General features: G+C 48.3%; 1 protein-coding gene across 1 annotated transcript in view; it reads right to left on the bottom strand.

Annotated features, from left to right (window-relative positions):
* Positions 1–5,751: 5,751 nt before the first annotated feature.
* The window catches only part of LOC144151235 (nose resistant to fluoxetine protein 6-like), a 78,100-nt gene continuing 56,945 nt past the window's right edge, over positions 5,752–26,906 (bottom strand). Inside the window, exons 9-15 of the mRNA XM_077682305.1 lie at positions 22,346–22,511; positions 22,152–22,231; positions 19,695–19,817; positions 15,095–15,215; positions 14,066–14,252; positions 11,866–12,008; positions 5,752–8,070 (exon numbers count right to left, since the gene is read on the bottom strand). Coding sequence (XP_077538431.1) covers positions 7,834–8,070; positions 11,866–12,008; positions 14,066–14,252; positions 15,095–15,215; positions 19,695–19,817; positions 22,152–22,231; positions 22,346–22,511 — 1,057 coding nt within the window. The 3' untranslated portion in view covers positions 5,752–7,833. The remainder of the gene's footprint in view (positions 8,071–11,865; positions 12,009–14,065; positions 14,253–15,094; positions 15,216–19,694; positions 19,818–22,151; positions 22,232–22,345; positions 22,512–26,906) is intronic.

Raw genomic sequence — 26,906 nt, 5'->3', positions numbered from 1 at the left:
GAATCCAGAGACGCCCTTGTTGCACATGGAGCAGCGACCTCTTGTCTGGTTTCCTTCGTGCGACGGAGAACCAAAGGCACTTTCTAGAGCTTCAACTGGCCAGTGGCTGACGTTGTCGTAACGGGCATCATCAGGATGCATTGTGTGTTTCCTCTTGGGGACAGAAAGCTGCAGGGCTTTCATGCGAGGTCTTCCAACTGGGCGTGGTTCAAGAACTTGGGTCGCTGATTTCAGCGATTTGCAAACCGACACGCGAAAATCCTTCAGATGCATAATTTTTTCGTTCAGGGCAAATCAGTCCCCATTGCAGAGAAGCCGAGCGTCTACTATGCTAACGGCCAAGGAATACGCGAAAAGCGGAAAGTGCCACCTTTGTTTCTATCATCATCATCGTCCGAAATGGGCACGAGGGCATGATTGCCGCCTTTTGCTTTCTTTGATGGAGGGCAGGAGCCACTAGCCGACAATTATTGTTTCCAACGCTCTAGGCTGGTTTTCGTCGAGCGATCAGGGCTACTGGTCACGCCGTTTCTTGGTGCCACTTCTGAGGTATCCGCGTGCACAGTTTCATCACTTGTATCATCATCATTAGAGTCAGGTTCAGAGTCACTTGGATGCTGCAACAAGAGCAACACCCCTCTCCGTTCCCCACTTTCCATAGATCTCTGTCCATCCCTGCAAAGAAAAAGATCGCTGAGTTATACGAAAACCAACTCGCGTCTTTCCACTCTCAAACATACCTTATTCGCGGCCCAAAGTTTTTATGGTGAAAAACTGCTGGATAGTTATGGCTCTGACTGCCTGCGCAATAGCTTATCCGGCTTTATCTGCGATAAAAAATATTACAGCCACCAATAATTACTATGCTAAAAGCACGCGAACCGAGGAATGCAGCAGCCAAACCCTCCATACGGCACGCGCGGCGTTCCTCAACCCTTGCCTGGCAGCTCAACAATTTTGTGGACCACGGTAACGGGCTGCTTACTCAGCGTGTCGGCTAAATAACACCACGATATTCATATAGCGGGTTTCTCATACCTTCTTCTACATGTTTAAAAAATCTCGATGTGCTTACCTCGTAGGAGCTCTGGGAACCCGAGGCAGAATTCCGTCAAGGTGGAGAATGTCAGCAAACCACAAACCGCTGGATTTTTGTCAACAAGGCATCAACTAGAGCCCTCATCTTATTCACCAACTAAAATGAAGAACATGTGTCCTGTTGCCGCTAAACTTAGCGATATAAGCTTACGTTAGGCGCGCGTTTCGAACAGGAGGGGTTTTTTCTTGGGTCTGCAATATTATTGATCTGCGGGTTAAAGGGTTAATGCTCGTTCTGGCTGCTCCAAAAGCCGATTTTGCTGCTCCAAAACCTACTTTTGGCTGCTCCAAAAGCTGCTCCAAAATGACTCGACGCAATCACATCACTGCGAGCAGTATACGCGACTCGGGAAAAGGCTGCGGCGGTGGAGAAGAGTATACAGTGGGGCTGTAACCGTACTCCCCCCGTAGATTGCCGTGCCCCACTGCGCAGCATACAATGTGGGAAAGCCAGCTTACAAAAACCAAGCTTACATCGATCTTAAAGCCGGCTTCACCACTAAACAAAAATGCATTGCTGCGAAGACATTTTTCTAGGGGAAACATTAGACAACATATATCAAAATATGGAGGCCCTAAGACGCTGTTTATTTTTATGTGAATTTTTGCTGAACAGAAGTCCTTGATTTTTCGTTCCACACGCAGAATTTTCATTCCACACGAGCGTGAGAGATGGGGGGACTAGACTTGCACACCTTCCCTAATGTTGATGAAACGATTTCTTTCGAACTGCTATTGTGTGGTGTCCAAGTCAAATATCTGCCGATGTAACGCCGAGAAAGTTGTGATCTTGGGTATGTGATCCCAATACACATAGCGGTGTATTGGGATCACATAGCGGTGAACTGGTAACGCGTGAGGTCACGCTTTGTGAAAGCCAGGGGCGTAGTCAGGAGTGGGGGTGGGTGGTTCGGGGTCCCCCCCCCCCCCCCCCCCCTAGAATTTTTTTTTCCTGGCAGCGCATGTGAGTTCTAGTGTTCCTTTGGGTAAAACTTTTCTGTCCCCTAACCCACAATTGACCACCACCCCGAATGAGTGAGTGAGTGAGTGTGAATAAACTTTATTGCAATGAACGTCAGGCGCTGATGATTGGGCTGCCGCCCCGTCAGGGACCTCCCCTAGTCCGGAAATCCCTGGACCGCGCTCGCTGCCCAGGCCCTCTCCACCAGGCTACGCTCGATCGGCGCTGGCCAGCTAGCCCGCCCACTGCTTTTAGTTTGGGCTATGGGTTGGGTGATGATTAGGGACAAGGATGGGGTTTGCTGACACTCATACCATGTGGTATAGGGCGCCAAGTTGGGGACAGAAATTACAGGTAGCGTAGCAGAGGCCAGGGTACAAGGCATGGAGGAGAGTGCCGTCGGGGTAGGAGTTCGTCTGAAGCCGGAGAAATTTAAGGCGGTCGCCCCAGCGTTGGATAGATGTGGGTGCGGTGGCGGGAGCTGTCGTCGTTCGTGGCGGTACTAGGCTATGATTTCTGTGCTTGATGAAAGAGGAATAGGTTTGGGAGAGCGAAGGGACTGAGTGTCTTCGCCCTCTTGAGAAACGGCCCGGTGGATATGAACGCGGGCCGCCTCGTTTCCCTTGAAGGACTCGTGTCCGGAGGTCTAGATGATGTGAATTTCCGGGAGCTGGCGCACACTTTGCAAAATTTTGAAGCCCACAAGTCATATGCGGCCTAGCAGGAAGTTGCCACCCCGGAAAAAAGCGATGGCAGCTTATTTTGTAGCGGAGATTTGAAGCCCACGTGCCGCTAGGAACCCTGAGATCACATGTATTCCCCGCTGAAGCCTCATGCGGAGCACTCGCCTATTGCTCCCGGAGCGCTATGTGCAAATTTAGTCATCTAGGGATATTAGATAGGTCAGGATAAGGTGTTACGTAACGGCAGGACTAATGGCGTGAACCATGACTGAAGGTGAACGAGATGAGTTTTTGATGGGCGGTCGCCATCTTTGCATGAACACGGCTGCGAGGCACTGTGTACATCGTCTTCTTCATACATTGGCGGCATGGAGGTGTGTGCTACTGTGCAACCTCATCTTCTTCACGTAACATAGTCCCAGGCTGTTACACACTCGCTTACACACTCACGGAATGTTACATATGTTACTCACGTAACACAGTGAGTGGTTTCCTGGTCCAACATCGAGCAGAAGGATGTCCAGTCCCGCTCAGCCAATTGTGCCGCTGAATGTGTTTCTTAACACATGTGGATGCTCAGGCGTGGTGCATTGCAGAAGGGAGATGCGTTGGAGAAGGGGTATTGTTTTATGTAACGGGGAATCCATGTACAGTCCAGCGCCGGTTTGGGGTATTGTGAGACCCAACACATGCAGGTGCGGGACATTTTGGACTGGCTGTTCTGCAATGGTTAGCTGAGGCTCAACTATACCTCGAGCGCAATTGTGAGAACTCTGGGAGGGAAGTGTCAGCAAAGCCAATTTTTCGGGTGCGCACTGGAGGCTTCGTGTCTAGATGTAGTGAATAGTGAATAGTAACGGTAATCACTTGCTCCATGACATCGTGCTGCTCTCTAGTGGAGCCAGTGGGTGTCCATACGGTAGGTTCCTGAGCGTATAAAGCATGTTTAATCTGTAAAAATGATTGAAGCTTCGACTGGAGGTCCTTCGTAGCAACATAGCGGCGAGGTGACAGAACCATGCGGGGCACCTTTGGCTTGTATCTTGAAAGTGGATGATCGAGGATAGCCAAGACCAATTGTTACAGCACGATCCATTAGAAATACCCTCACGTAGTCATTTATGCGTTATCCACATCCGAGAGATGTGTATTGTAGTATTGCTGCGTGTGAGACGTTATCAAAAGCGCCCTTGATGTCCAGAGTGAGGATGCAGCGCGTATGTGTGCGGGAACGATAAGCGGTCACTGTTGTCGGACTTGAGTTGTATTAAAATATCCTCGAGGGAAGATGGAGAATTTAAGCGTATCGATGTCCTTCTTCATACGAGTAAATTCGTCCTCTTCATTTTGGAAGAAGATGCAGAGAATATATTGAATACGATACGGATACGCGGAGCCAGGAGTGTCCCTATTATGCTTCATGTGCTACAGCCCCACCGATGTTTGGCTTTCCGAAGCAAATTTGCCGGTGTGCGCCTTGTAAAACATAGTTGAGTGCCAACCACAGTGTCACCATTTGCGATGAAAAAGCAGCAATAGGAGGAGTTACTCGACGGGAGATAGCTTTCCCAAATCTCTTCGCTTGCGCTGCGATCTTCTGTGATTTTGTTACCTAAGTTGTCAGCCTCGCCTTTAGAACTTGCGCCATGCTTGCGCAAACCTTTTGTGGCTGAAATTGGGGTGGTTACCTTAACAATGAAGCCCCTTGTTTCTGTTGCTGAGATAATCTAAATCTTGTCAAACACGATCGTGGCAAAAGAAGAAGAAAAAGAAAACCAAAAACACCGCTTCTCATTGGCTCTGATGCGCCCTCTGACATTGACTGAGAAACGACTCTTTCTGCCGGGATGGAAACTTTGCGAATTTTTGATCCTATGGAGAATAGCATCGTTCTTGCGCTAATGCCGTGGCGCCGAGCAAGGAGTTCAGTGTGACGTCATCGGTAGCCCCGGCAAGCGCCTCGTACATTGGCATGGACATCGGAGATTGTGTCGCATTTCAATGATGTGATTGCGTGTCAAAAGTCGTTCCGCACAGCTCGCCTACCGGGCCTCCATGCTTTTTTATCCAGTAATGCTTTTTGGGCACCAAAAGTCATCACGATGTCGATGTCTACAGACAGTGAATTGAGGCCCTACTTGGAAACGACTTCGCTATCAATGTCAGCCTCTTCACAGATTCTTAATTGTAATATTCAGTGGAGCTCACTCTTTAGCGAAATCTTGAAAGGTGGTAAAAATGTTCGTTGTATGTATAGTGTCAATAAGGCGCTAAGAACTGCGCAGGATATATAAGAATACACGTGGTTGGTCCGCATAGTCTTTATGCACCTTTATGTACCCCAGTCCCCATTTTTGTCCTATCGTACTGGGGTTTTATTAGGCTGCGTCCGTAAGCTTCTGTCGACATTCGTACGTAACTTTAGCGTATGCTCAGGTCGTACAGCTGCGATGAACGGTACACAAAAGTACCGGCCATCTGCGCACGTGCAAGCGAACCGAATATGACTTTAGTGCATGCGAGTGACCTTAGTGCATGCGAGTGACTTCAGTGAATTATGTTTTTTGAACCCCCTTAACGGCAAACCTCGTGCATGTAAGTGACATACAACAGAGTAGTGTTTTTGATTTCAATGAACTTAGTTCTTCACATCTCACATGTGCGTATACTCGTTTGCCAACAACAACAACGACAACGAAAACCTTGGATCAGGTTGAACGCCTCGATCTCTGTGAGGGAGAATATCAAGTGCAGTTGAGCGGCCTGCGGACACCACTACGAACTGCGCATACGTACAGCGTGGGATCCGAAAAGCTCGTGAAGTGTGAGATGACCTCGTCGCATGCCCACTACGGGCGTGTGGCGATTCCTCTCGGCGTCGATGCCGAAGTGGTGGCAAACAAGGTAATACACAGTAGGCGCTATAGACAGGTGAAATACCACATTTTGTGTGCGCGACATGGAAGGGAAGAGCTTAGATGCGTTCATGAACAAGAGACAGTCACCGGACGCAGTGAAGACAATTTTCATTCATTCATTCATCAATGATCACAGCCGAAACAGTGACTTGTACTCGGCGACGTCACTATTGCAGGGAAGGCTAACGAAAGAGCACAGTTCTCTAATTGCACGAGAGTAGCCCTGTGGGCCATGTTCCTGCCGACGAGGTATGCAGTCGGCTGTGACAACACGCATCACTACAAAACTGTCGGGCGTACGACGTACATCGCATCATAAGAAAAGCACAAAAATTGAGTAAGTTCGTTGTAGTGATCCCATTCCACTCGGGGGTATTATAAGAGCAAAAACTTCGCACCAATGACGAGGCAGAAACCCTCGTTATCTAGAACGTCTGGACTGGTTTCATCACCCCGATTATTGTAACATTGCTACAGGGTAGGGCCCTTGTATGACAGCACGCCGACCTGCTTCGTGCCCGTCGTACAATTCACCATTTTAACTCAAGAAACAATGCTAATGAGTCATAATGATATTTTTTTTAACAGAAAAAGGGGTTGGGGTTGGGGTGGGTGGGGATTGCTTTCTACTCTAAAAAAACTTAGTCTGCTTCGCTGCAGTTCATCTGACCGACCATCGACAAATCGTTACGTAGAAGGGAGAAATTTATATGAATAACGAGGCAGAGCATACGATTTGGCTCGAAAGATGTGGTCTGTGCAGTGACCGCACGTTGGGTATGTGCTCCCTACAGGGGAGCTATATACAGGAACTCTAACAGCACGCAATGCAAAAATGCCATGCTTGCACTCCAAGTACCATAGCGCGTAGCACATTTTTGAGTTAAATCGTATATTGAACCTCGTCATTGGCCTACCTTGCTGCTTTGATAGCAGGGATTGGTCATTCAGTTGCGTTGCGGCGAAACGTACCCACAGGTGTTTAAGAGTGTAGGTTATTCTTTGCCTTCGTCCCTGCGCTCTTGGAAGTGGTAGTCGCTAATAAAAGGTTCAGGGGAGCTAGGTATTTTCTTGGGGTGAACATTTCAGGCTTTTAACACGGAAGGCACTTGTATTAAGGCTATCTTTTCAGCGGGTGAGCTACCACCAGAGCGCTCGGTGGCTGACATTTGTCGGGCGAGCATTGTGGTCCCTTAATGGTTGCGGCAGTTCGAGGGGCGTAGCTGGCAAGCTTGTTGCCTCGTTGGTCCCTGGCGTGCCGTTTACCATCACCATCCCTGTCACTGACACTTTTAAGAGCCCCCAAAGCTTAGACCCAGCGCAAAAAGCCTGGTTAAAATGCATTAATATACCAAAGCTATAGCTTTATATCACTTGGGCCTACTGCGTTAAGGCGTGAAGGCGTGCAAATAAAAATGAAGGCTGGGTCATATCTACAGCTATAAGTCGGGTATTCTGAGCCAAGAAATAATTTTGCTGCCCTCCACGCGTGAGAAATCTTGATTTGATTGATTGTAGGGTTTAACGCGCCGACGCAACGCAGGCGATGAGGCGCGCCGTAGTGGAGGGCTCCGGATTAATTTTGACCACCTGGGGATCTTTAACGCGCGCCGAAATCTCGTACACACGGGCGTTTTTGCTTTTCGCCTCCATCAGAAAAGCGGCCACCGCGGCCGGGAATCGAACCCGCGACCGCGTGAGAAATCTATTATGTGTTAAACGACTATTCGGCTAAACACAACGGGATCCAGAAGCTGCTGCAGTGTTGCCGCTATGCAGAGGCGCTTGAGTTCAGATACTAAACCGAGTTAACTCTCAACGTAACTGTCAAAGACAGCAGTAGGCGTATCTAGCCGCACCAGTCACGCTTGCATCCATTTCCAGTAGCGCAACCACACGGTCGAGGCCAAGGTAACAATATTCGACGGTGTTTGTGCACCCAGAGTAAAACCATCCGCACGAAATCAGTGCACCCAAAGTGAAAAACGCTGCACAGGAACACGAACGAGCAGTCAGGAAGAAAAACGGTTGGCCCGCTTCGGTCCGAGGGCTGACTGTTCCTCACGGGCGCTTCTTGAGCACACGTCCTGGGCCAAGAGCGCCACGGCGGCTCTCATCACTCACTGGGCGGAGCCCGCACATCTTTCGTAGGAAAAGGCCGGCGGGGACGCGCTCAGACCACGCAGCTGCTGGAGCCGTTCTCGAACGTCTTGGCCGTCACTGCGTCGGGGCCTTTGGAGAAGTCACGCGCCGAGATCTTCTCCGTCCTCTCGGGCTCCTTGATGCCGTTGCTGTGCACCGGCTTGCCCATGAGTATCCTCTCGAGCAGGATGAAAGGCGACTCGAAGGTCAAGCTCAGTGAAAATGAGAGGCAGTAGGCCGAGAACAGGTGCCCCAGGTACACGTAGCCCTGCAGGAGAAGCACCAGTGCAACGTTTGCTTTTATACTCCGGCTAAGAGAGAATACGAATCATGTGCATTGTATACGTGTTGCCGCGCACACAGTATATAGGCCGTCCCTCACTGTTTCTCAGCCCCACTGATCAATCACCCATTTTTCATTTTCTTCTTTTTTTTCTATTTTCACGAACTCTTTTTTTCGTGTGTCAGTTCTGTCCTCTGCTTCGGGAATCGATCGCTAACAGAACGTAGGTTAGCGCCCTCTGAGGACTTCTAGCGGGTTGCTCATGCTAAAATACACTCTACTAATATTTTCTGCGCTGGACTGGGCATGTCATCCTGTAGGGTACGTGTACAGCCGTCAAAAGTGTTAACAACAACAACAACAACAACAAAGAAGCGGGTTCCAGCCTATGCACAGAGCGGCTGCTCACGATGGTGCCCGGGTTATCAGCGAGGTAGTGCGCTTGCGCCGGAGCACCCGAGTGCAGAAGGTCAGCCTCGTGAGCGTCGATTATAAGCCGTCGAAAATGCACCGGTGGCTGCCGCTCTGTGCATGGGCTGGCACCCGCTTCTTTGTTGTTAACCCTTTTGAGGACTGTACACTGCAGTTCGCCAACGCTACAGGCAAACTCGTTCGAGCGCATGCATGCTTAGACACTTTCCTTCACTTCACAAGTTTGTTCAAGTTATTTTTGCCACTTTCTCAAAGACGAGCTGGATTAGTTCATGTTGAAATAATTGCCTACTACTAGAAACAAGCATGGGCAAGCCTCAAAATGCCTCAAAATGCCAAAAATGGCACCTCGAAAATATTTTTCTTTAAACGGGAGCCCGTTCCATTGAGAAATGATGCCTAATCCGAACAACTGTTCGCGCTGATGTCATTTTTCCGAAATATCTGAAGAAGCGGAGACGCTTTAGCTTTTCGCCTTATTCCAAGAAACAAAACCTACCTCTTTTGTCTGGAGGTGGCAGCGATGCTGAGTTTGATACCAATTCCAGGTGACCTCAGTTTTTGTTTAGTAGTTGGCAGTAGGTTTGAAATTGGAATGCGCAGTGCATCGGCATGTTGATCGGGTTTCAGTTAACGATAAAAAGCGCCCAACCTGGGTTCCGCCACTACGTGGGTCGTTGGCATTGTGACCGCCATGCTCAAGCATATTCAAAGCACCAGGTTTAAGATTTGCGCTAGACACATGTACGATTGGTCCACGCGATTCGCATGCGACTGATCGTTACGATTGATCGTTAGGACCTGTTTTGGCCTCGGTCGCTGGTCGGAGGAGGCTCACGACGTGCGACTGGCAAGCCAGATGCAGTCGTGCCCCGTGGTCGTGCCATCGTTGCGATCGTCGTGAGGCCACAGCCAATAGCCGCGTTTACATGAATGCGACAAGTGCGCATCGCATCGCATCAACTTTCTAGCGCATCGCATCCATGTAAACGGGGCTAATGCGCTAGGAAAGCGCGTCGCATTAATGCGCCCGACAGGGGTGGATTGAGACGCGTAAGTCGACTTTCGAAGTGCATGTAAACGCGAGCGCATCGCATTGGGAATTATGCCGACAAGAAAAGTAAGCCCTGCAAACGCAGCTTTGCATTTAAAAACGTCTAAATCAAGTGTAAGACGCCGGAAAATGCGAGTCGTGAAAAAAGAACAAGAACCAGCCGTGCCAGAAGCTTTGGAAGCGCCAGAAATGCTGCTTTACCTTCGATGTGCGACACCGTATGGCGCCACCATCGCAGCAGGGGTAATGCGCTACATGTAAACGCTAGCGCATCGCATTACTCGCGATGCGCTAGGAAATGTGACGCGCTCCTATCGCATTCTGTCGCATTCATGTAAACGCGGCTAATGAGAGCCCGCTGAGCCCCAACCACCCGCAACCGGCTCGCGTTGCTCGGGTCGGCGCGGGTGATGGGAACTTTAGGCTTAGCATCCTGGCAGATATTTGATCGCCGCTATCTGTGCAACGGCGAATGACAACCCGTAACACAACTTTTCACCACACTATCATCCCCTTTCTGGAATGTCGAACTTTATTTCAGCTATAACTGCCGTTTGAGCGATCGGTGACCAAGACATCTGCGTAGCCTGTTTCGATGCTTCCGCGCAGGTATCGCCATCTCTCGGCCGCTCGCCGCACCGCGCGCCGCGGCATCCACGGCCAGTCACCGTAGGCTTGCATCGCGGCAGATATCTGATCGCCGCTTTTAAAATAAGCCCTGACAACAATCCCTAGCACAATTTTTCACCACACTACCACCAACTTTCTCGCATGTGGAACTTCTTTTTAGCGATCCGATTGATTCGGAAGAGCAGCGACAAGCGGTCGCTACCGTGGTCTGCACCGGTTCGAGCCGCTGAGTGTGCCGAGCTGGCAGGCGCGGCCGGCGTGTGCGCGGACTGTTTCCGAAGGCAGAAAACGCTTCATTATCCATTTCTTGCGAACAAACCCGCGGAATCTACTAATTCAGCTCAGCGATCGTCGTAGTTGACCATGGAGCAAAAACAGTGGGCGGAGCGACGCCGACGACGCATCGCATGCGCGCATCGGGTCATGTGTCTCAAATTCACGCGTACGACTAGTCGTGGCGACAGTCGTAACGATCAGTCGCATGCAAATCGCGTGCACCAGTCGTACATGTGTCCAGCGCTTCTGTTGCACCTAATGTTGAAGGTATCGTCATCATCACTGGATTGCTTATGTCCACTGCAGGAGAAAGGCATCTGCAACGATTTCCAGCCACTTAGACTAATACGTTCTATTTCCTCGAATTTTTGTTTACCTCACTTTTGTCGAAAGCTTCATCGTGTTGCTTTCGATAGTTTAATACGGGTATCGATTTGCAAATTTCTACCAGAGCGACATTGCTGGGGAAGGCGTTGTCCTCAGTAACATCTCTTAGAAGTGAAGGGGAGGGGATCACCAAGGGGGGAGGAACGGGTGGAAGGCGCAAAATTCTGTGGAGGGATGAAGTAAGCCTTTTTAACACTAAAGTGTTTTATTCCGGGATTCACGAATATTTCACTTACGTCATATCCGTCACGGAAAAGACGCCAGTACAATGAAGCAAGCGGCCTGTAAAGGGTGCACCCCTGCACACAGGGTCTTCTTGTGGGGAAGCAACCTTTAGTACTAAAGAGTACGTTATACTTAGAGTTGTTCGTTTTCGGGTTTTATATTTTAACACGGAAGTGTTTTATGCCGGGATACACCAAAATTTCACTGACGTCATATCCGTCACGGAAATGACGCCATACACCTTTGCCAAAGCGACCCGGCAGCAGGACGTCTCTCGCCAAGCACACCCACAAGACAGCCGCCGACCCGCAAATCATGCTTAACTGAGATTTCGCTGCACATTTCACTTTCGTATTTTACCGATTCCTATGACAGAGGAATCAACCACAGTTTTTTTTTTTTTGGAGGGGGGGTGCAAGAATGAGCTAGGATGGCACGCGATTAAAACAGTTCGGAGGAGGCCGTCGTCTGCAGAAGATGTATAGAGGATGATGATTATGATAATGATAACCAAGGAGCTTTGCGGATATTCCTGCTCACGGCGACAATCACGGTGTCCCGGAGCATTTGACTGAACGCGCGAATGTGCCATGCACTAAATCGAAGCTTTTGCCAGACTTCTTCAATGCTTTTGAAGGACTCTGCTTTTGCCTAGGTACTTTTATTTTCAGCATTGCTGCCAAAGCCATATTCGAGAGCAAAGTGTCCCTTTTCAACCAATTTATGCATTTATAAAAAAAAGAGGCACTTTTTATGGGTAAAAATGGCGGCCTTACCACGAAGAACTGCGTAGTGTAGAAGGGCTTCTTGAGGTAGGCGGTGTGCCAGAGGATGAGCAGCGGGTGCACCAGGTACACGAGGTACGTGAGCCGGCTCAGCGGCACGAAGGCTCGCCACGAGAGCACCTTGTTGATGAACCCTGCGAACCGTGCACGCGTGTCACTGAGCACAACTTGCGCGTTGGCGCACGCGTCACACCCACAACGTGGATACGCAAAGCTGTCTATAGCATCGTTGCTGGCTGCTCCCGCAGGTACAGGAGCGAGTCAAGGTCAATCCAAAGCTTTTCGTCAAAGCGCTGAAGCAGCTCGCAGCGCGTTCCGCCGCGCGTAACGTGGGAGTTAATGATTGCGTCTACTGTGCCGTGTTTGTCAAGTCGAATGTGGTTAACGATGCTAGCGTTCTCATCAGGGCATCGGTCGCCGCACTGCGAGGTACCAAATAAGAGCACTTGCTCCGTGTGACAATTGGCTCCAAAGTGCGCCCCCCGAAGACGCTGAACATTAATTGTTTCGGTAAAAAAATGGTAGTTTTTTCCACGCGCATTACTATTTTTGCCCAAGTGTCAACAGTGGTATTCAGTAAACAGTTTTCTGAATATTACTTTCAACACTTTTAACGCAGTGTCGCTGCTAGCACGACACGCAAACCGCAGCATATATACCGCAGCGTTTCGCGACATTTTGCGCATTCGGATGCGTGAAATGACGTGGAATGCTAATATATTTCGCGCTTTTTGGGATTTTAGCTTCAAATTGGAAAATCAGGAAGCTACAGATTAGCAATTATCTATCGAAATGTCAGTGTACGCGTTCCAAGGAATTATCATCTCCAACAATCATGCCAAGAAAATCGGCAGAAACTCTTGTGGCGAAGGCTTGTAACTACAGCCAGGCAAGCCGTGCTTATTAGATTGAGTGGTTGATTAGGTAATTACAAAGATTTGAGTGGGAACTCCGCTCGCTCTAGTTTCCCCCTTTCGGTCTCCGAATCTCCTGTACTTGCGCTCTGCACCACACTGACGTTACGGGTGGTGATGTCACAGCTGTTAGTTGTGACGTCATAACATGAAGTTAAATTACTTCCGGCCACGCTATCACCGACGGCGACTCTTCAGGTTGTGGCTACGGGTGGTGCTAAAAGACGACCGAGACTTGGAAAGAGCCATCCACTCACGGGTACATAACATAGTCTTGAGCACAACACAGCACGCAGGGAGTAGTATATGTGACTGGCTCTGTTCGTGCAACTGTAGATTGAACTAAGCGGATCTTATTATAACTGAATTTGAATTTAGCGCGTGCTGCATACTTACATACATTCATGCGTAATACTCACCCAACGCATGGTTTGTCTGTTTTACTGTCCATGTCCCTCGCAGAAGTATGTAGCACACGATAAATTTGAATTTAAGACTGTACCAACCAGCCCCTAAACAAGCCTTTGTTAGCCTCACCATAATGTTTTTACTTAAGTGTACCCAAATCTCCTATTTCTTGAACGTTTTCTCACGACAGGTATTGCTTGATTTGATTGATTGTAGGGTTTAACGCGCCGACGCCAAGCAGACGATGATGAGCGCGTAGTGGAGGGATGCGGATTTATTTTGACCACCTGGGGATCTTTAACGTGCGCCGAAATCTCGCACACAAGGGCGTTTTTGCTTTTCGCCTCCATCAGAAAAACGGCCGTCTCGGCCGGGAATCGAACCCGCGACCTCGTGCTCAGCAGCGCAACGCCTTAGCCACTGAGCCACCACGGCGAGTCGACAAATATTGCCACTGTTCGGTGTCGTTCATTAGTTTTTGAAGTGTGCTGCATAAGGTGTTCAGCCCGCTGCTGCAGGCAAACCACATAGGCTTATTCACACACAAATTATTATCGGGGGAAGAATCATTTGTCCCGTTTCGAAGTTTTTTGTAGCGGCAAGGGGATTGTATTAATTGTTGGAGCTCAACGTGCAGAAGTAGGTGAGACTACTAGCTTAGTCTCAACTACTCCTGCACGTTGGGGATATCCAGTGATCCGTTTTTTTTTTTTCCAACTTCCGTAGCGGTTAATTTGACGGTTTCAGGAACCTTCAACGTAACCAAAAATTTTAATTGACTCATTGTGAGCTGACGGAGTTCTACTTCAGGTTGTCAAGCGCTCCTCGGTTAACGACATGGCACGTGTCTGGCTGTTACTAGAGCTCACCTCCGTTTCCGGTGGCACAGGCGACCACCATCCATGCGATGCCGAGCGCCCAAGCAGTACGGCTGAGCGCTGCGTAAGCCACTGCCACGCCTAGAGAAGGTTCCTCGTACGCGTTCCAGTTGTAGACGCCGAACACCACCGTTGCGTTCACCAGCGCCGCCGCCATCCAGCCCAGCAGGCGAGCCACCTACGTGTTACAAGCACGGGGCCTTCACGTCTCGGTACTTTCTCGCGGCGCTCATTAGCGGCATTTTGCTCTGGATTGTCCTTCCGAAAGGGACGGAGGAATTCAGGCGAAACGGTTGCTCTCTCGGATATATGGTTAATCACAGAATGGGTACTCCCAGTTCCAGCGAAAGATTTGGCCGTACGTCACGAGACGAGCACGACAAGCATAGCAGACTGTGGACGTAGTTCACTGGTGCACAAGTTTCTCGTGAATCTTGCCCCTCGCGCACGTATCGGCGTTCCTGAGAAAGTGATCAGTCACCGCGTTCTGTGCTCTGACCCATACAAAGGCAAATTAGCTCCGATTTTTTATGATATATGGCTCAAGCAAGAATCTGCAATTTCTCCGCCTCCCACATATAACACTGAACAAAAGTTTTATTGTGAACAATATAACACATTGAATTGAATTGAAAAGCGATCGGTACTAGCACTGCTGAGTCCGTGCTATCTCCCCAATGGCCCTTCGGGGTCTTTTCTCAATTAACTCGATATCAAGGGTTGGTTCCCCGACAGGGCTATAGAAGAGTTAACAAAGCGCGAGGACCATTAACTGACAAGGTCGAAACATCAAATAATTAACGGGTGTTATCACTGACGAAAAGCCGAAGCTTTAATGCGAAGTTGGCCTGTATGAGCGTTCATCTTTCGGTTTACTTTTCGTTTTTTTGCCGTTGTACACGCACGTCGGCACCCCGTTCTCGGGGAATTACCGTGGTACCCGTACAGTCACTGCTTCCACACACTTCTCACCTCTTTTTCAGTATCACCCACTCATCCTCGACTACTTGTTGTCCTTACCCTATTCATGTGCAGCGTTCTGTTCTTGTGGAGGAAGTAGCCCGTAGCCATACCGATGCAGAAGGCTGTGAGGTGCGTGTAAGGCCGGTATCCGATGAAGCTCATGAACTCGTTGAAGTGACTTTTTGCGAGGGAAGTGGGAAAAGAGAGGAACAGCAGTTAGTCGCATTGAAAAGAAACAGACCCGCTGCTTTGGAGACTGGAAAGGAGTGACCTTCATTTTAAAAATGTTTTGCCCTCGTAAAAGCTGTTCCTTCATTGAAATAGCTTGAGGATGTCGTAGGTTTTAACAGAAAGTCCCTGGCTCAAAGGCGACAGTCATGCTAAACCTTGCCATCCTATTTTCTCGGGAGCGAGACTTCCGATATCACAATATGGATAGTGATACTTGCCATTATAACGCATACTCGTACATATATAGAATGAGCTATAGGTTGGCACGGCGAAAAGTACAGGAGTTAACATGATCTTTTCTACCCGCTACGGGTGGCAGTGAAAATAAAGAAAAAAAAGGCTTAACTAAATCACATATAAGAGATCATAAGACAAAGTGTGATCGTAAGGCGAAATGGGAAGCATAGACCATTTATTAATGGTCTATGCTCAAATTTTACAGGAAGGGTAATTTTCACGAAAACAGTTTGAAATGTCACATCGCGAGAACTGCGAGTGATGAACTCAATTCATTCATTCATTCATTCATTCATTCATTCATTCATTCATTCATTCATTCATTCATTCATTCATTCATTCATTCATTCATTCAGTCAGTCAGTCAGTCAGTCAGTCAGTCAGTCAGTCAGTCTGTCGTTCGTTCGTTCGTTCGTTCGTTCGTTCGTTCGTTCGTTCATTCATTCATTCATTCATTCATTCATTCATTCATGCATTCATGCATTCTTTCATCTGCGTGCCTATTCATTTATTAATTTACTAAGAAGACGATAAAAACAGTGAAAAGAGCAACGGTTTAAAGACAGGGTACAGTGAACAATTGTCAGTTTCAAATCGAGCAAAAACAACGCGTTAATGCCGAAAATTTGATCGGGTTTGAAAATCACATCTCAAAACTGGCAGATGAAATTTAACAGGTGGAACGATCTTTTCAATTTGTGGTACCTCGTGTGGTACCTCATGTGGTACCTGGCAGGCGTAGCCAAGATGAGGTTGCCTAATCACGAAGATATCATCACTGACTGGACCGCCTCACTGGCACGTCAGCCGTTCGCTCGGGTGGTGCCATAAGGAAGCTAGATACCTGCTTACAACAGTTCCAAGAAACGTATGCTTCCTGCATCCATGATGCCCTCACCCTTTGCCAAAGGGTAGAAATACAGATAGTTGGGCGGGTTAGCGTACGTTCATCATAATAACTGCGGAAAAGACGAAACGTGAGAAGCAGTACACAATCAAGACGGGCGCCTGTCTTGATTGTACACTGCTTCGCACGTTTCGTCTCTTCAGCAGTTATTATGATGAGCGTACTCTAACTCGCCCAAGTAAGTACATAGGCACCTGTCTTATGTACTTTTCGTGTTTCGTCTTTTGCGCAGCTATTAATGTGAGCGCAGGGTAGACCAAACCATGTCTGAGACCGACAAGGTGCGCCACAATCTGAAAAACATTACACCTCTAGTATTAAACGCTCTTGATTTCCAGAATCCAATTAAAGTTAGCAATGCGCGGGTGACCTGGCCCCACCTCGACCGATTGCGGTCTCTGCAACTGCATCCAGGTGCTTGGGCGACTCACTTGGACGTGGGCACGGACTTACATGCTCTTATACGTTATCATCCGCGAAGAGCTGTGAAGTCGTAGCTCGCTGTTTCCTCCACGTGATCATTGTCACCCACGTCTACGTGTCCTCACCAAGAAGAATTAGCGTCCATGACGGCATTTCCATCAGCGAGCTCTTCTCACACTACTCTTCCTGTGACGTCATACTCGGAGGCCGATTACGCAACACCGATTGTCCGATACACTATGAGCATTATTCTATGGGCTAGCAGATTCTTCTCCTTCATCAGTACCTCATCATCATCATCGCTGATCCGCATGTCATACATACACACGCGCATATAAACGTACATACACACATACATGTGTACGTACGTACACGTACGTACGCTCACGTACAGTGCTCACGGATTGAAACGCGACACTGAGAGCGCGTGGCCTGCGGTACATGCAGCGCCGCCTGTGGACGCCCATGGAAGCTAGGTGTTGCATTGTGGTATACCGCGAGGATGAGAGTGCTTTGACCGTAGGCTTGCTGCTTCCGGTTGCCAATATGCGGGGCTGTGGTTACCTGCAGCGACAGCGGTGCGCTTCGAGCCTGAAGCGCAGGAGCGCGTTTCTGCGCCGGTTGTAGTCGCCCGGCGCAGAAGCCGGGCGGCTACAACCAGCGGTCCGCGCAGCCAATTTCGCGACATCGTCTGCTCGCGCGCTCTTGTTACGCGTGCCCTTCCGATGCGACACAGATAATGTGCATGTAAGGCACGGTCATGCTTATCTGAATAAAATGAGCGTCTGCACGAAGGAACAGCCAACTTTATTCCATGATATAAATTAAAAAAAGAGGAGAGCCGACGAAGTACTAATACACCGCACCACACGCGAACATGCCTGCAAAGGCGTCTTTCCTTTTTTTTTAGTTTACATCCTGGAATAAAGTTTGCTTCTCCTTCTTGCAGACGCTCGTTTTATTCAGATAAGCGTGACCGTGCATTACATGAACATTACTGTGTCGCATCGGAAGGGCACGCGTAACAAGAGCGCACGCACACGATGTCGCAAAATCGACTGCGCGCACAGCCGGGCTTCTATCGTCGGCGCACAAAGGCGTTCCAGCGCTCCAGGCTCGCAGCGCCCCGCTGTCGCTGCGGGGAACCACAGTCCCGCTCATTGACAACCGGAAGCAGTTAGTCTACGGTCAACACGCTCTCATCCTCGCGGTATACCACAATGCAACACCTAGCTTCCACGGGCGTCCACGGGCGGCGCTGCATGTACCGGCGGCCACGCGCTCGCAGTGTAGCGTTTCAATCCGTGAGCACTGTACATACATACATACATACATACATACATACATACATACATACATACATACATACATACATACATACATACATACATACATACATACATACACACATGCATGTGTGCGTACGTACGTACACGTATACACACGATACATACACGTATGTATGTACACGCACATACATACATACATACATACATACATACATACATACATACATACATGCATACACACATGCATGTGTGCGTAGGTACGTACACGTTCGTACGTACACGTACATGCATACATATACAAACACAGAATAGGAAATGAGGGGCTCGTTGAAATAAGACAGAAATAATGGTTGGCAGTCTAGAAAACCAAGGAAAGCGAAGGGGAGAATGTGGTAGGTAATCGAAAGAGATAAAGAATTTGGAAAGCCAGAAAGAAAGTGGAGGAAAAAATGCCCGCCGGGTGAGATACGAACCCACGACCTCCAGAATACCGGTCTGGTGCGATGACCACTACGCTACCGGCGGGGCTATTTTCCCCGCCACTTTCTGGGGTATTTATGTTAAGGTATTTTTGTTTCCTGCGCTTGGGGGTGATAGCCAGCGCCAATCGGGCTACTCGGGGTGGAGGGGACCTTCTTTTTAACTCCCGGGCCGTGACTCGAGTGTCTACGACATGCCGACAGTGATCGACCAGCTTTGAACCCTCTTAAGCTCCCTATGGCACCAAGACTGCCAGAACAGAGGCCCTCGCTATGCATGCACTTTCTTTCTGGCTTTCCAAATTCTTTGTCTATTTCAATGACCTACCACATTCTCCCCTTTGCTTTCCTTGGTTTTCTAGACTGTAAACCATTATTTCGGTCTTATACACACACATACATACACACATGCATGCGTACGTACGTACGTACACGTACCTGCATGAATACATACACACATGCATGCGTACGTACGTACGTACACGTACCTGCATGCATGCATGCATACATACATACATACATACATACATACATACATACATACATACATACATACATACATACATACATACATACGTACATACGTACGTACGTACGTACGTACGTACGTACGTACGTACGTACGTACGTATACATACATACGAGTTCCGAGTTCCAGCTGTCTCCCGAGACCATATTCAGAAAACGACTCCTACAGCCCACATAAGCCAATGCAGGTAAGTTTTAGATAGGGGATCAAAAAAACCAATGTCTAAAACTGGATGTGGATTATGCCAATATTTGCCTCACATGTAACGAACAGCGGCGTCAGCGCCTTTCTAAGCGGCAAACAAATATTCAAGCAAACCTGCAGCCATTCCGGTTGCCTCAGATTTAAAAAAACAAAACAAAAACTTGCAGTCGGTTTCTGAAAACGTGGTGACAGCCCCCTCCTCCTCTCCCCTCGTTTATTTCTCTCCCTCTATCGTTCCCCTGCACTACTGAATAGTACAGCGATGTGACCTTTAAGGCCACGTCTCCTAAGGCCCCGCTCATGTATGATCCAGGTTACTGGACAAGCAAGAGGGCCGCAAAGACACTTGGGTGCTCACTCTGGATCAGGGTCCACGAAGATGGGGATGGGCGGGAACTGCCACATGTACGTGAGCACCCCCACGGCGACGATGGAGGCGGCGCCCATGCCGGCGAGCAGCGTGAAGCTCAGCGACGGTTTCCTGCGAGCGCCGGGTGAGCGGAACGGGCACCGCTCAAGCGCAATTCCTTCTTTCGCCACTCACCGAACAAACGGCAAAAAGAGGAGCAAAAAGGTGGAGTTAAACCTGGATATAACGAAGTTGACAACAGTTCGAAATTTTTCGTTACATCCAGGTATTCGTTACATGCAGGTACCGAGTTAAGGATCGCGTGAGTGAAGCAGAAACAAAACCAAAATGCTACACATCAGTGATGGTGAACTAACTCATAAGGATTTATTTCGCCATGAAAAATCACGTGATTTGAGCCTGCTGGTTTCCCACAAACTTAGTCACTGCACAGGCCTCCAAAGAAGCAAGGTCACTTACCCCCGTATGCACAAACGTAGCTTAAGTATCACTTATGCCTTTTGACAATTTTGCGGTGCCTTAGCCCGTTTCAAGCATTAAACTTATGCTGAAAGGGCGCCTTTTCGGGAACGTGATGCCTTTTTCCGCACTCATAATTGTTGAGAGGGTGCTAGCTGGGATATTGTACCCGGGGGCGACGTTCTTCTTTCTCGCCGGGGGGCACGGTATTTAAAATTCGGAGCTTGTCTTGAAAAGACAAAACTTTTCATTTTCCAGCAGAAGAACTCATCACAAACAAACCGACACCACATATAGCAGTGGAGACTCGCGACTACACGTCGACAGGCAGGCCTAGCACCTAATCGGCACCGCATTGACACTGGAAACGCACCGTAGTTTGCGGTGCGGGCGAAAATCGCTAATTTAGTGCATTTCTCCATCTGATTTTTCAGAAAAAGTTCAAAAAACAATGCCACACCAGCGTAGCAAATTCGTTACATCGAGGTTAACCGTCGCAACGCCTTCGTTACATAGAGGTCGCAAACACATGGTTTTCATTGGGGCTGGCAATGGGGAATCGAAAAACTTCGTTAAATCCGGGAATTCGTTACATAGAGGTTTGTTACATCCAGGTTTAACTGTACAAGCTTTGTGACCAAGCTTGTGAAGCTGTATGGTGTTGGATTAATTTATTCCCTTGTTCTCAATTATAAATGAGCCGGGACTCTCTTGTGGGATACTATAATTGGGGGCGACATCATCACGAAATATGCTGATACGTGTGATACTATTGTCAAATAATTTGCCCTTGCAGCAGTAGTCGCCCGTACGCCTATTTAGTGTTCGCCGTGGGTGTGTCTTGCTTTTTTGCACAGCGGAACTGTTGTGCAAAAAGCCGACTACAGCGCGTACTATGCGGGAAGTCAAAAGTGCTATGCGGCAAAGCCGTTTCTTCACGTTGCCGGAAAGATTTTGCAAAAATTAGGAAAGCAAAAGGGGCGTGCAGGAGTTGGCGCTGATATTCTCATACTCCTGTTAACGCTCTCGCGGACCCTTTCAAGTGCGCGAAGTACTAATTGCGGACCACTGAAACAACTGATTAAGTAATAAAAACAACTTGAATGAGAAGCTCTTTTCCCGTTTCAGTCTCTCTTTAGCAGTAGAGTGCACCAGCTGCACATGCACTACACTTTTATTCCGCAGCACTGTACGGAGGTTGCGTGTGGTAAGGTCACTTTTTTGAGGAAACGTACCTTCTGGTAATGCCGCCGCATATCCTTAAACATTTGCATCAGTCCCTTGCTAATAATCGAACAAGTCACCTTGCAGCATCTTCGCCGTGTTTCTTGGCGGTCTAGTTACCTGCGCTGCTTTATGGCACCACGTGGCGGACAGGATTGTCGATTACGACTCACAAGCAGGGCCATATACACTACATCACCACTTGCATCACGTGACACTTCTGGCATTGCATTTAAGTTACCTTCCTCATAGAAATAGAACCTTATGCAGATGCCAATTCGAAACCATGCGAAGTGCGTGCCACGTTGCAAGTGTCTCCCTGTCGCAACAGGCTGTCATACCGCCGCGATACTTATAAATTAATCCGCTTGCAACTGTTAGCAAAATCCCATTCTCTTGTCTGCCAGACACCGACGGGGCATGCGCAGTCCGTCAGATTACAAGGACGAGACCACGGTCGAAGGGAGTACTCTTTCACACTGACCCTAAGTGAAGCGTTGGAACTAAAAGGAAGCCGGCATAGTCTGTTGTTCCAGTCGTGCTGCAGGGTTAATAAATTTATTAACCATGTGCCTATGTTCGAAATCATTTCAGGGTCACTATAAAAGGTTACCACCGCGAATACGACTCCAACCTTTCTGGAGGTAAGTATATTGTGGTCCCCACTTTAACGGCGTTCGCGAAAGCACTAAATTTTGAGCAAGATGAAAGCAACCCGCGACCACAATTACGCATGCGTGACGAACTTCGGGCATCACTTACTTGTACATCGCGATGAATATGATGGGAGCGATGATATAGTAGTGCATGTCGCAGGACAGGTACCAGCCGTGGGGCAAACACTGCACAGGGAAAGGCACAAACGCACGTTTAAAGGTGGCACCAGCATCCCTTTTTCGAGGCGGGTTGACGTTTGGCACCACAAGCTTTCAAGAGTGTGTTGCGAGGCTTGTTACCATGTCCTCTCTGTGGAACCAGGAGCCGATGTACAGGATGTTGGTCCACCACCTCTTCTCGCACGCTTTAGCGTATGGTTGCAGGGTTTCGTTCCAGACAGGCCCACTTCCGGTGAGCGGCAGCAGGATCATCAGCAGAGACACCAGAATGAAAGCCGGTGTTAACCTGCGTTCAGAAAATAAGAGAAAGCAAAAGTCGTGGATGCATTAATTTTTCATAAATAACAAACACTTTTTCTTCATGCAAATGTGCATGCGCGCATTTTCATGAGTACACCGACCGTTACGATCGCGAGAGCGACGCAATAGACCCGCCGCACGCAGTATGTCTACACTCTATGCTACACGCTTTGGACAGGCGCGATCAAAAAGAGGAGACACTGACGCAACTGGCGTCCCTTCCTGGTCACAGTGGGCGTCGCCTGCTCAATCCAAATTATGTTTCGGGCTTCAGCGTCGTCCTCACGTTGCCGTACTTGTCTACGTCAGGAACATTTACTGTGGTGCAGGTGCGCTCAGTTGAGTTTTTTTTTCGACTTTCCTATGGCACTCACGAGGCAGACACATTTATAAAACTTGTAAATATGCATGCAAATGTGCTACTGGATAAGCCTCCAACCGCGTACAGAACAAGTTTCAGCGCGTTTGGTCATGCCGAAAAAAGCCGGGAACCACACAACCTCACAAACTACTTGAGAGGAGGAGGTGCTAAGCATACCCGTGCGTCGGCTGGACACATGAGTACATCCGCTCGCATTGGTTAGCTTTGAAGAAAAAAGAAAAAAAAAAGTTGTGCTTCATAGACTTCGTGTTTCTACTGTCGTCTCTAAAGCTGGCCATTGCTTTTTTACGTCTGGACGTTTTTTTTTTCAACTGAACAGTGACACGAACAAATCTGGTGAAGTAAAAATGTGAAGTAAGGATGGATACGAGATAGTAGATCGAGAAAGTTTTAAGGAAATTCAGTAACGATGAGGTAATGACGACACTCAGGGGGTAGTAACAATAGTTATCGTTTATAAAGGCTAGGCATCCCTCATGAACGATGTAGTTTAACGAGTAAGGATTACCCTGTGGTATTTTTGTTAAATGTACCCAGGTATATTCCTGCGAGGACGAAACCAAGAAAGAGGGTACAAAGAGGGATAACGCAAGGCGTAGGTATCGAAGCGAGGCAGAACGAACCTGTTTCCCATCTAGACACCTGTCGTGATGCGCATATGACATATTTTTTTCTTTTATTTTGTTTCATGTTTTTGGGGTTCGCTCGGGCAGGTAAGAAAGCGTGCTGGGAACCTTGCCGCGGGCGTAAGAAGAAGGTCCCTTTTACTCCGCAGTTGTCAGAGCAGCACTGGCTACCATCCTTGAACGCAGGAAACACTTATATGCACACAAGTACACAAGAAATTGGAGAACTCAGTCGCTGCTGTAGCTCAATTGCTAGAATATCGGACGTCTCATCGGAAGGTTGTGGTTTGGAGGTTTGGATCCCGCCCAGAGCGCGAATTTTTTCACGCTTTGTTTCTTTCGTACCGTTGCCAAATTCCTATTTTCACACCTGAGAGAGAGAGAGAGAGAGAGAGAGAGAGAGAGAGAGAGAGAGAGAGAGAGAGAGAGAGAGAGAGAGAGAGAGAGAGAGAGAGAGAGAGAGAGAGAGAGAGAGAGAGAGAGAGAGAGAGAGAGAGAGAGAGAGAGAGAGAGAGAGAGAGAGAGAGAGACTATTCCAGCTTTGTCCTGATTGACGTTCTTGACTGTTGGCTTTTCTGACGCGCAATACATTTATGCAAGAATCGTAACTAGTTTCCCCATAGGAGCACTCGCAGTCCGGTACCAAATTTTCGCCAAGGGGACAACGAAACCCTGACTGTACGGAATGCAAGTCAAGCAGATGCTCATTAAAGAAGGACCTAGTGAATGCAATGCGGCCTTCGACATAGAAACCCGTGTATACTGAGTATACCTGTGCAGGCCTATACCAGACACCAGGGACGTAGCCAGAGTGGAGGTTGGGAGGTTCGAGCCCCCCCCTTACCCCCCCGAAATTTTTTCCAGGCAGCTCGTGAGCAACACTTAGTGTCCCTTTCGGCAAATCTCCTCCCTTCCGATAACCCATTACCCCATCAAAAAAAAAAAAAAATTCTGGCTACGGCCCTGCCAGACACATATACTGAGTCCTACAGCAGTAAACTGAGCGTGCTAATTACATAAGCGTTCTTGTCGAAACGTCGGCATTGCACTGAGGCTGCCACTTCATGCTTTTCGTGTCGTGTCCTTTTCGCTCGTGCCATGCAGACAAAACACAAGTTTGGTTCATTCGAAAGATTGCCTCGTTAGAATCACACTGACACCACTTTTAACGTAAACTTCGCTCAAATAAGCTTCATAATTAGGAAAAAGGGAATGGCCATGCGACTCACTAGTTCATTTCCCGCACTATAACATATGGCGTCATATGCACAACCGTGCGATTGGCTGATGCCAGCAAAAGCAAACGCAAGTTAGGCAGGGCTTATAAGCTTGCAGAACGAGCTACTTGCGCTTAAATTTAATGCACATTCTTTTTATAGCAGTAAGAATGGTTGGGTGAACAGTGGAAGTTACGAACGCACATGCAAACATAGAAGCACCAGTGTGTACTGCGCGCACAGCTGCACAGCCTTCCGGCGCGTCAACTGTTCAATTGGCATAAGCGACGTTGTATTTTGTGAGTCTTCTTGCAGAGAATATACAATGTTTCACGAAACAGTTATTATCAACTGTAACAAAAATTAGCCAGGTACAAATCTGGTCAAAAACAAAGCGAGTGCGGACACCGGGCCTTAGCAGTATTGTGGCTCCATCTAGGAGGACTGACCGGTAGACAAGGTATTTGGCTGTTCGCTGCAGCCCTTGTCAGCATACTACGTTCGCTTCAGTACCTGCCCTGAATATGTCGTCATGCTGACGTCACGAAACACACGATACGGCAAGATAATCGGAAATTTGGCTTTAATTGTTTAATTTCTCAGTGAATAAACGCTGCCGCCGGACAAGCGATGGGAGAACTATGAAACACCAAATCTATCGAATAAAACAAACTTGTATTTTGCTTTTATGGCCCCTTTAACGAGAATTGACATAAAGCACATGCATAAAGCACAGCTTCACAAAGTCGACGGGAACCGCAATCGATTTCGCGAATTCGGGAATTCCGCAAAACCGTGAAAAGCTTTATGGTTCCTGGCCAGACATTGTTTGTTGTTGTTGAATTGGGAAATCGGTAAAAATGGGTTTTTGTCAGGGCCTTGTTGCAGCCGCTGGTGGTTTTACGAAGTCGTCAGTGACTTCTAAAACATGAGGTGTCGATCCACAGTGCTTACCCAACGGTTAGCACCTTGTTTCCCCGAACCTTCACTAGCTTACAATATAGCTTGACAACGTGAGCACTGCTCTCCGAGGTTTTAAATATCAAACATGCGGTATTGATGGTGGCTGTCGTGACCCAAGCCACGTAATCTGCGTCATAACAAAACCAACGGGGGCCCACGCTGGTACTTTTCCTAGGTCTCCTGCCTTTGCACTACCGATAAAGATGTAATCTACTAGTGAACGCGGAGAGGTCTTCAGCATACCAGCAAACAACCAAAGACGAGGGGGGCGCGCATAGACAATACCGAGCTGTGTCGTATATTGAGGGCAGCCCAGGCTTGGAGGCGTCGATTTGTGAGCCGTTCCACGATGTGTTTTTTTTATCCTTTTAGAAATTCCTAACAACCTTGAATGGCACCCCCATTCGCGCGCCGTTTTTCTTTTCCCGAAGCGCCCGGAGTCACGCTTTCTCGAACTTCATTACGGCGGCCAAGGTGACGGCTGTGCAAGGCGCCTGAACCTACTTACGCGGCCGCTCACCAACACGCACCCCGCGTGTATTCCAGACACGCGTATCCCGCACGCGACCATGCGTGACACGCCTGCTGCTTGTGCTTCCCTTCGCATTGCTTTTTTCCGAGCACCGTTGATGTGACACTTTAATTATGCGGATAAAACACCGTGAGTTTGTTTATATGCCAACTGTAATGCTGTTAAGTGCTTTAACATTACTCTATACTTCTGGGAAAATTATTAAGGTCTTAATTCCTAACATTATCACAGTTGTGACACACGTGTTACTGGACAGTTAGTTCCGAATCTTAGTTTAGCAGCATTGGTAAATTATCCCTTTGAACCGAGGGCCGGTGGCTTAATTAAGCACTTGTCTACAAAAATGTTATACTTTCTTTTTTTAAGCTTTCTTAGTAATGTCACGGTGGAAACGTAACTGCAGACAGCTACTAAAATACAGCAATGATTTGTTGAACGAACCTGTATCCGAACAGTACGGCAATGAAATCAGAAAGGCTTCTTGGCGTCAGGCAGCTCTAAGGCGCCAACATGCCGATGACAGCATTCCTTGCCGTGATCAGAGCTTGTGAGCTTTTATCTTGCGTGCCGTTAGCCGACTGCTCGCGAATCCATATAACGTATTACAAGGACGAGACAAAAATTACTTTGAAAATTGGAGTTCGGCGCGCCGAAGCTTCGC

Source organism: Haemaphysalis longicornis, unplaced genomic scaffold (assembly GCF_048455015.1).
Source record: "Haemaphysalis longicornis isolate Haplotype H1 unplaced genomic scaffold, Haemaphysalis longicornis Haplotype H1 scaffold_1, whole genome shotgun sequence".
In the NCBI taxonomy this organism is placed as follows: Eukaryota; Metazoa; Arthropoda; class Arachnida; order Ixodida; family Ixodidae; genus Haemaphysalis; species Haemaphysalis longicornis.
The sequence above is the reverse complement of the archived record's forward strand: the minus strand, read 5'-3'. Positions and strand labels throughout refer to the sequence as shown.